Consider the following 11,000-nt stretch of genomic DNA (forward strand, 5'->3'; position numbering starts at 1 on the left):
CTGAAATATGTACACCACACCATCGATATTTATTCGGGATTTCAATGGGCAACTGCTTTGAGTTCTGAAAAAGCTGATTCTGTAATCACTCATTTGCTAGAAGTTATGGCCATCATGGGTATACCTGCACAAATCAAAACTGACAATGCTCCATCATATGTCTTTGTTAAAATGAAACAGTTTTTTGCTTATTACAATATAAAGCATATTACAGGCATACCACATAATCCTACAGGTCAAGCAGTTATAGAAAGATCAAACAGAACTCTAAAGGATATGCTAAAAAAACAGAAATGGGTAACAAAAACCCCCAGAAATAGACTGCATAATGCTCTTCTAATTTTGAATTTTCTGAATGCCAATGAGAAAGGAACAACAGCTGCAAAGAGACATTGGATAATAGAAAAAACTACAGAATTAAATCAGCCTATATACTTTAAGGATGTGCTGACCTCAGAATGGAAACCAGGGTATGTATTACATTGGGACGAGGTTTTACTTTTGTTTCTACAGGAGAAGATAAGCTATGGGTACCATCAAAATTGATAAAGGTTCGATTTGAACAAGAGAGACCTCTTAATTAGAGGAGGTGATAGTTCATCAACCAGCATGAACATCCAATTTAAACTAACTTGAATCAATAACACATGCCTTTTCATTTAATCAGATAATAACTTGCCAAAAGGAAACATCCCCAAAATTAGTCTTGGGGAAAGGTTTTTGTTTTTGTCTTTTAGGAGAATGAAGGTTAAGGAATCTGAAGAACACTGGACAAATGAAACAACTGAAGAAAAGGGACAAATCATCTATCCCAAGAAACAGAGTGAAACGGTGTATGGGTATATATTATCTAAAAAATTTTATGTCTTCCTAAACGTTTGTTTCTGCTTTTCTCTAAAGATTTAACACTATTGGTCTTCTAAAAATCCCAGTTCAATTAAAATTTAAAGCTGACTTTGGATTTGGAGAATGGCCCTCTTCTTCTTTAAACTCAAGCATGTTGTTAAAAGGAAAATGCAAACTCCCTGTATCATGCCAGAATAAAAGAGCCATCTTCTGCTATGGTACAGGACAAAAGCAAAATTAATTAAGGGACTATTCTATTACTAATCTCAACTCTTTGATTCTATTCTGATTCTTTAAACTTTTCTTAAAGTATGAATTTTATATCAAAATTTACAAGATTAACATATATATATACATATATATATATATATATACATTTTAAATTTTGTTAAGATATGAATGGCCATATAGAGTACTAACTAATTCTAGAAAAAAGGCTAGCTGCATATATATGTTTTTGTGTTCGAGTCTCTTATCAGTTTTCTGCAGGAAATCACGGCCAGACCTAACATCAACTGATGTCTCCAGGAAGAAGATGGGGCCCCACAACAACAACAATTCCACGTGGACAATAATAATATCATTAAGCTGACAAACATCATCCACAGATCAGCTTTGAACTACAAGGTGCTCAGAGCAATTTTGAGATGACTAGCTGAGATGATCCAGTCTCAAAGACTACTTGAATAAGGACTTGAGATAAACCCTGAACTTTGGCATTATACACAGACTGGATAATGAAGGATATAGTTACCTTTCCTAGAATTTGACAATTAACCTAAAAATTTTTCTTTCAGGATAAAGAAAACTTCGCCCATACCCAGCAGGAAGCAATTTTAAGAATACGACGCCCACATTCCCAAAGAGGTGGCGTGGGGCAGGTGGTTTTTTGGTCTTTTTAATGGGTTTGGGGTCTGGGATAATTTTCAGTATTTAGGGGGGTTGGTTACAAGTTATTGTCAAGGGTTAGGAAAAAGGCTAAGCAAAGGAGATTAGATTTAAGGTTCTTGTTTAAAAAAAAAAGAAAGAAAAGAAAAAGACAATTACTAGTTTTAAATACTTTACATTGGATTGGATTGTTTTATATTGTATACAAATTTGAAACTGATATTGTTAGAAAATGCTATATGTATATTTCTAATTGTATTTATACCATTCATTTAACAATGTAATGCAAATTTCTGATCCTTGAATGTTATTATTACCAACTATTAGGATATAAAGAAATGAAAGTTAGTAGTTAGACATTACAATAGAACTTGTAGTCATATTAGATATGTTTTAAAAATTGAGCAGAGATGTTTTAGACAGGTCATCTTCAAACCCTTCAGAGATCTACAGAATATGGCATTTAAAATGTTTTAATAACTTAGAAAATTTTTCTTTTTTGAGACATGTCGGCTCCTGGCAGTACCAATCTACTTCAGAGAAAATATGGGCATTGAAGAAGCTGTATATGAAGTCAACTTTCATTGTGGCAAAAGTTAGCCACTGGACAACAAAGTATCCTCGAATCAACAGGACAAAATGGACAGATAGAACATGAAACAAGGGACTACTGATTGTTGCCAAAACAAGTGTGGTTATGGCTTTGTCAAAAGGCATCTTCTGAGGCCAGGACAATATGGCTCCATCCCTGAAGTGGCCTTCGCAATCCGGAAAAGGTACAGTGCCCTTTTCTTCTAAGGCAGCTGAACAGGCAGAGGGCCGATGGCTTCTGTTGTGCAATGGAACAGCAGCTGAAAGCTCATGCCTCTCGAAAGTAGACTGGCATTTAATAGAGGGATGTGGAGAAGAAGGGGATGCTGAGATGAAGCCATATATACACAGCCAAGAAGAATGAACAGTTGAATTAAAAAACCGTCAACAATTTCCAGAATTTAAAATCCTGAATCATGACATGACACTAGTGGAATTCAGGTGTTTCTGGTACATGGACTGCTCTCACCCAATGTGAGGTTGAACTGTTGACCTTGTGTACATCCTACTTCACAAATGAGTCTGTCAGATACACTAAGCCTATAGGCTGAAGATGATGCCCCAACACTGCGGAGAAACCTCAGGTGACTGCCCAGGCAGCTGGCTGTTTCTGTCAACTCACAAATTTTTTGGAAGTTGTTTGCATGCACTTCCTGTTTTTATTTTTGTTAGCTAATATTATTCCCTTCTTGGGTCTCTGAGGGAGTTGAAGATTAGTTAGTTATGGTTGAAGATTAGTTAGTTATAGTTGAAAATTAATTAGGATAGAAAGTGCATTAGATACATCTTGGATTTACCAAAATAGGATAGATAATGGAATTATTTTCTCTGATTTGTCAAATACCTGTTTAGGTATTTATTACTTGTATATATTGTATATAGTTATTGTACTTTTGTATATAGTTTTTCTTTTGTTAGTTATAACCTTTTGCTTTTTTTTCTTTTTATTAAAATAGAAAAGGGGAAATGTGGTGGTATTCTAATTGTACTGAAATGTGATTTTGATTGTATGTTAATAAATAAAGTTGCCTGGGGGTCAGAGCTATTAGAGCCATAGCAAGAGTGTGGCGGTGGTGGCACACGCCTTTAATCCCATAGATCTCTGTCTGTTCAGGGATACAGCCAGCATTGGAGACATATGCCTTTAAGACTTAGCGGGCTATACATTCAGACAGTGACGAGGCAGTCACGTGTTTGGGTTTACAACCAAAGAGAAGGCAGAATGACTAGAAAAACGACTTACACACAGGAAATAGCTCTCTTCCGAGAAGCTGGGACACAGCAGGAGGAAGGGTGAGATTTTAGCTCTGAGTTCTGACCTCTTGGCTTTCTCTTTTACATTGTTTCTGTGTTTCTTATTTAATAAGATGGTTGGTTACATCTACAGTCATTTTCTTTCAAACTACTACACACAGGATATAAAATACCATTCCAAATGGTGGGGAAGAGAATATAGTGGGGAAATACAGAACCAAAGAAAGACCGAAAACCTGCTGGGCAAACTCCAACTGCATCTTCATGTCTGATGTCAAAATGCTCTTCAGATCTGCAACCCCCTTTCAGCTTTTGCTAACTGCAACCAACACACTTGTTTCTCTTGGGCTGTTTCCACTCCCTGCTAGCAGTTCTCCTCAGCAGGTATCCCACGACTCTGGCATCTTCAACATCTTGGGTTCTCCAAGGCAATCCAGGCTTCCCCTTCACAGCTTCACACAATGGCCTCTCTGGGCCTCCATTCGGAGACACCCCTGCCTGGCCTCAGCAGCTATTTGTAGCTACAGAGATCACATGACCCCTTTCTTCTGTCCTTGACTCCAAAGCCAGAACCAAGTGGCCAAAGCTGTCAAGTTACACTGCTTGCTGGGGCTGGAACATGGGCCGCTCCTCCAATTACATCTTTACCCGCTTTCTGCTTTCGATGTTTTCCTTCACTGCCTAAGCTTGGCTGTCTTGGAACTTGCTCTACAGACCAGGATGGACTTGAATTTAGAAATCTGCCAGCCTCTGTCTTCCGAGGTGATGTGATTAAAGGCATGTGTAACATGAATCTTAAAGGGTCTTATTAATAAAAACAAACCCAGAGCCAGGTATTGGGGTAAACACTGAATGATTGGAGAAACAGAACAAGCCACAGCCACCTCACCTTGCCAATTCCTCAGCTGATCTTGTTTCCTCAGACTGGAAGACTCTGAGTCCTTATCCAAATGGATCTCAGCTGAACTACTGCTAAAAGCCTAAAAGCATAACCAGGTTCTAGTTCCTGGTCCTCATTCCTTATATACCTTTCTGCTTCCTGCCATCACTTCCTGGGATTAAAGGCCTGTGTCACCATGCCTGGCTGTTTCCAGTGTGGCTTTGAACTCAGAGATCCAGATGGATCTTTGCCTCCCAAGTGATAGGATTAAAAGCGTGTATGCCACCATTTTTCTGGCCTCTATGTCTGTCTAGTGCTGTTCTGTCCTGTGACCCCAGATAAGTTTATTAAGGTGTCCAATATATTGGGGGACCCAATATCACCACCACACCTGGACCTAAACTTTCCTTTTCACAATTTAAAAACTAAGCTGGGTGCGGTCTTGCCCTGAGGTCACCGCCTTTTATTTCATTTCTTCATCTGTTTATCTCCTAGAACACAGAACTTAGCTCCATTCCACTTCCTGGTGACCCCTTTCTCCTAAATCTGTACATTTTATATTTTTATGTACTCAGGTTGCTCCTTCTCATTATAAATCTTCATTAGAGTTACCACTAATAACCACATAATAGAGTCTACACTAGGCTATTTTGAGATTTCCTCTGCCCACAGAATTAATCCCAAACTCTTCACTTTAGACTCAAGCAGACTCTCCAGTCAAGGGCAAAAAGCAGCCACATTCTTCACCAAAATGTCACAAAAACACACTAAAATCTTTCTCTTCTGAAACCTCTTAAGTCAGGCTCCCACAGTTCAAATCACCACTGTCTTTCATGCTCCTACTAGCATGACCCATTAAACAGCACTTAAAGCATTCCAATGCTTTCCTAATCCAAAATACCAAAAAACATGGTCAGGCCTATCACAGCAATGCCCTAATCCATGGTACCAATTTCTGTCTTAGGGTTTCACTGCTGTGAGGAGACACCCTGACCATGACAACTCTTATAAAGGAAAACATTTAATTGGGACTGGCTTACAGTTTCAGAGGTTTAACAATCCTTCTGTTACAAGTCAGAGTCCTGTTTAGGACATTGACACCAGAATGGCAATTTGGGGGCCCAATTTGGACCTAAAACTTTTCTGTATACTCAGATATCCTTAGAGTATACTTGAATAGAAATTAACTAAATTTGATCATTAGAGGGGTTGGGAAGCTTATACCATTGTTCAGAGATGGGAGTAGGTTGCTAGATGCATTGTTTGGAGAGGGGTGTATGTGTCTGTAGGTCATACATGTTAAGGAAATAGGCTGCTAAGTACATCAGTACGAGAAGGGGGTACAACAGGTTCCCATATGTTGGCACAACTGACTTCATGATGGAAGTAGCATTCAGGCTATAAAACTCAGCACCTAGACAGCACCATCTGCTAAAACAAAACCAAAGACCTAATCCAGAACTATGGACTTTAGAAATGTTCTTGTTAGCCAGGTAGTGGTGGTGCACGCCTTTAATCCCAGACTTGGGAGGCCAGCCTGGTCTACAAAGTGAGTTCCAGGACAGGCTCCAAATCTACACAGAGAAAACCTTGTCTTGAAAAAACAAAAACAAACAAACAATAAAAAGAAATGTACTTGGTACTTGTTATGATATATTGCAAGGGGGGGACCCTGAGGGTATCCCATGTGTGCAGGAAAACATGGTGTGTGGGCATGGCAGCAGGGTGGCAGCAGCCAGGTATTCAAGACCCTGACACCGCTTCCTCACAGAAATGGTTTATTATAATAGAGAGATAAAGATAGGAAACAGGGGAGAGTGAAAGAGAAGAGAGGCCACACACCTTATGGGAGGAAAAGCAGAAGAGAGAGGAAGGGGAGGAGCCTTTCCTCAAAATGATGCTTTTACGTCAGGACGCAGGGCAGTGCCGAGGGGCGGGTCAGAAAACCAACTTTGGTTTCCAAGGGGCAGGTCAGAATATTAACAGTACTAACCTTGCTTTTTGGCTTTTGTTGTTCTGCTTCTGGCTAACTGTTCTTGTTAACTGAACTATGTCAACGCAGAATACATGGATTTTATGTTTAAAAGCTCACCCTGAGAAAGGCTTAGGGCTGCAATGGAACCCATACCACCCAGCGTAGTTGCCAGCTGGCTAATAAAGACTTTCTATTGGCCTAAATCTCTGTCCAAGCAGTCTTCTCTGGTGGATACCCCACCACAGAGGTTGTTCGTAACTATTGGGAACATAAGGCCATTAAGTGTTAGATGGAAATGAGCTGTGACAATGTGAAAAAGAACATCTTTATCTGATGATGATCCACAACTAGTAAAAATTTTGAGTCTTAGGGGTGCAGAGTGGCGTTCCCGTAACACTCGAGAGGTGGGCACTTCCCTCCTGTACAACATGTGCAGTTTCTGGATTCCGAGCTCCTACCACATTAAGAGTTCTAACTGGGCCGGGCGGTGATCGCGCACGCTTTTAATCCCAGGACTCCAGAGGCAAAGCCAGGCAGATCTCTGTGAGTTCCAGGCCAGCCTCGTCTACAGAGCGAGATCCAGGGCAGTCACCAAACTACACAGAGAAATCCTGTCTAAAAAAACCTAAAAAATTAATTAATTAATTAGTTAATTTTTAAAAAAAGAATTCTGTCATCCCGGGCACACTAGCAAGCGCATGGCAGTCTGTTGCGTATCTACCAGATTAACACCAAAAATCATCTCGTCCCAGCCCTGGGTTCTCCTGTGCCTGAAGCGGAGGAAGCAGGGGTTGAGTAATCTGCGCCTGCGTACTTACAACATCCTGCGCCTCTTCCTGGCCACGAGGCCTGACCGGATTTCCGGTGGCTGCCATTATCTTAACTGCCAAGCCGATCCCTTTGGGCGCGGCATCTGCGTTCGGCCCAGGGTTCCCTGTGCAGCTCTCGCAGGTGGGTGGAGTGGACCCTGGCTGCTGTGTGATGTCGCTCGGCCACGCCTGCACCACTGTGCAGCTCAAGGCCTGCGCCTCCCTACTCCTAAGAAAATTCTCTTTGTCGTCCCCCCCTTTTTTTTTCTAGGAAACCTAGCAGAGTCGGACGCTCAATTTGTTGTCTCTCCAACCTGCGCACTCAGCAGAGGTAAGAGGAAACACTATTTCTCAATTAATTGTTTAAAAAAGCCCAACAACTTCCTTTAGCTCATTGTAACTCATTCTGTTAGATAAGTAGGTTTGAATTAACATGATTGTGCTTTTATTTCCTGACTTCAGGTTGTAGTCCCCTCCCATCCCCCCCTTCCCCCCCCCCCGCCCCTCCCTGCCCCGTTTTTCTTTCAGACATTACCAGTGTTCCTCCTCTTGAGCCGCTCACTTTCACTATGTAGAGTAGAAAGACTAATCGCCTCCACTTCTGCGATGCTGGAGTTACAAGTCCTATTCACAGGTGGTTTAGACAATGCTGGGATTGAACCTAGGGCTTCATGTATACCATACAACAATACCACCAGAGCAACCTCTCCAGCTCTGCAGTCCTATTTGAATAGGTTTTACCGATGGAAACCTATAGGCCCTTGTTTTTTATTAGAAAGTCTCTTCTTTGATAGTTACATTGTTTGGGGCTTTGACCCTGATTTAGAGATCCACAAAGTTCTTGTCACAGGGCCAGAGATGTGACTCTGGTCCTGGTCCCTGTGAAACTGCAGTTTCAGGCCTTGGCTTTACACGAGGTTGGTTATGTGTGGAGGTCGTGACTCCAGTGTTCTCCAAAGTTTGTTAATACCTAACTAGTTGCCAGCACCAGCTTTGAAAGGTGTGATACAGGAAGATGGACACTCTGAGTGATTACCATGCCTTTGGGAATCAAGCAGGAGTCTGGCCCACAGTAAAAGAAACAGATACAAAATGTAGGCAGAGATGACAACTTGTCATATTTTTGATACATATTCGGATCAATCAGGTGGCTCACACAGATGCAAACAGTAATTGCTGTTGGTCAAATAAAACATTAAGGAACACATTTAGAGACCTGCCAGAAGCTTACAGAGCTGAGCTTCAAGGTGAGCTGATCCAAGCCACAGAGGCATAGGACCTTTAAGGTGAGATGGAGGACCAGCCTGGAGGTCCCTGTCAGACCTACATGCTTGGTGGCCAGATGACATCAGTGGTGCTGCCATCGTGGCAGTGTTAAAGTCTTTTTAAGGGGATCCAGTTGAAGGTGTTGAGGCTTTGTTGGTCTGGTATGTTCAGTATGTTTGGGATTTGTTTTTTGTTTGCTTGCTTTGTTTTTGAGAAAGTTTTATTATGCCCTGTGCCCACCTGTCCCAGTGTACTTTGTTTCTTTTGAATAGTTCATCAGTTTGAGCATCTTGATAGGTGGTATCTTTGTGTACAAAGGAGATGCCTCTAAGGTTGCACTCAAATGGAATCACTCAAGGCAAGGAACATGCTGAAAGTCACTGTTTTACATGAAATGAAGTAACACAACACCATACAAGCTGATTTCCACAGGGAGGGAGGAGAATTCCCACAGGGAGGCAGGAGGACCCATAGTTAAAGGCCAGCTTCACCTACTTGGAGAATTTGAGGTCCTACCAGCTATATGAATGAGACCCTCTCACAAGCAATCCTAAACAATAACAATGATACAATAACTAAATTTAGGTTGGTTTCAAAATATACCCAGAAGCCAGGCATGGTGGCATGTGATTTTAATCCCATCTATCAATCAGAAGGCAGGAAGATCTCTGTGAGTTCAATGCCAGCTGCTCTACATAGCAAGTTCCAGGGCAGCCAGTGCTACTTAGTCTCAGTCTCTCTCTCTCTCTCTCTCTCTCTCTCTCTCTCTCTCTCTCTCTCTCACACACACACACACACACACACACACACACACACACACATCTCTACCTCCTGAGGGCTATGATTACATATAGGCACCAGTATACCAATCTCTAAATTACACTTAATCCTTTTGGCTTTTCTCCACCCCAGGTCTTATATAGCTCAGCCTGACCTGGAGCTCCTGATCTTCTGACTTTCCAAGGCAACTGTTATAAAAGAAAGCATTTAATTGGGGGTTTCCTTACAGTTTCAGAGGCTTAGTCCATTATCATCATTGCAGGGAGCATGGCAGCGTGCAGTCAGGCACTGGAGAAGCAGTTGAGAGCTACAACCTGATCCATAGGCAGAGAGACAGACACTGGGTCTCTACCCGAAGTGACACTTCTCCAACAAGGCCACACTTCCTAATCCTTTTCAAAAGAGTAACACTTCCTAATGACTAAGCATTCAGTTAGATAAGCCTGGGGCGGGGGTTCTTAGTCAAACCACCACAGGTGGCACCTTAGGGGAGTCTGCGGTCAGGCTATCAGTTATTTGTTTATCTATTTTCCTCAGTGGGAAAAGCTAAGAAATGCATACAAGTTTTCAAAGATAAAGTAGGTCTTCAGTTCAGTGTGTGGGAAAAAGTTATTTGGGTGAAGGCACCTTTGTGATGGAGAATTTCAGCTCCTCCTTCAATTTTTGTTTCTAGATCTATTTTTTTATTTATGTATGTGCCTGGTCCTCACATAGAAGAGAGCACCAGGTCCCTTGAAATGCCATGTCATAAGAATGAGGCATGAGACTATTACCTAGTTCATTCTTAACACAATATATGTCTGCCAACTGTTTGATCCATGAAGAAAATTACTTAGTGAAAACCTTTTCCCAATTATCAAATCTTCTGGAATGAATTGACTGGCTGAGCAGCAGCTTTCTCCTCCCCACACTCTTTTGTTTGTTTGTTTAGACAGGGTCACATACAGCTCAGGTTGGCCTTGGGAACTGTATGTTCAGTTATTGGCTGGATTCTTAGTGGAGTCTTTGGTGATTAACCCCAGTTTCTGCATCAACTGCTGTGCTTACTTCACTTGCTTTTCCTTTTGAGAGCGTCTTTCATCAGTTTTTGTTTTGTTTCAAGACAGGATTTCTCGCCAGGTGGTAGTGGCACATGCCTTTAATCCCAGCACTCAGGAGGCAGAGGCAGGCGGATCTCTGTGAGTTCGAGGCCAGCCTGGGCTACCAAGTGAGTTCCAGGAAAGGCGCAACGCCTGCCTCTGTTTCCCGAGTGCTGGGGTTAAAGATGTGTGTGCCATCATATGCCTGGCTACCTTTTTTTTTTTTTTTTTTTTTAATAACTAGGTGTTTTTGCCTTGTCCTTTCTCACACAGTGTGTGCCTATCTGCCTTTGTTCTTCACCATGGCTTCTCACAAGACATTCAGGATCAAGCGATTCCTTGCTAAGAAACAAAAGCAAAATCGTCCCATTCCACAATGGATCCAGATGAAAACTGGCAATAAAATCATGTACAACTCCAAGAGGAGACACTGGAGACGAACCAAACTGGGTCTATAAGGAACCACATATTGTACGCTGTTTGAAGGTCACCATTAAACTTACTGTATCAAGTTGAAAACATTACTGTTGTCTGGACAGCAGAGTGTGTTTATTGGAATATGAGGGGTTTTTTTTGTTTCTATGTTCTTGTAGGTTCATTCAGTAGTCCTCTAATAAATATGTGAAACATTT

At 41.6% G+C, this 11,000-nt stretch overlaps 1 protein-coding gene across 1 annotated transcript; it reads left to right on the top strand.

Moving 5' to 3' along the window:
* Window positions 1–7,283: 7,283 nt before the first annotated feature.
* Window positions 7,284–11,000, top strand: LOC114695564 (60S ribosomal protein L39-like). Its single transcript, XM_028872947.2, has 3 exons — window positions 7,284–7,385; window positions 7,515–7,574; window positions 10,642–11,000. The coding sequence occupies exon 3, from the start codon at window positions 10,671–10,673 to the stop codon at window positions 10,824–10,826; it is 156 nt and encodes a 51-aa protein (XP_028728780.1). The 5' UTR covers window positions 7,284–7,385; window positions 7,515–7,574; window positions 10,642–10,670; the 3' UTR covers window positions 10,827–11,000.

Source organism: Peromyscus leucopus, chromosome 8b (genome assembly GCF_004664715.2).
Source record: "Peromyscus leucopus breed LL Stock chromosome 8b, UCI_PerLeu_2.1, whole genome shotgun sequence".
NCBI classification, from domain to species: domain Eukaryota; kingdom Metazoa; phylum Chordata; class Mammalia; order Rodentia; family Cricetidae; genus Peromyscus; species Peromyscus leucopus.

What these genes read in the sequence shown, in the direction of transcription:
- LOC114695564 (XM_028872947.2), top strand. Translation starts at nt 10,671, where the DNA reads ATGGCTTCTCACAAGACATTCAGGATCAAGCGATTCCTTGCTAAGAAA.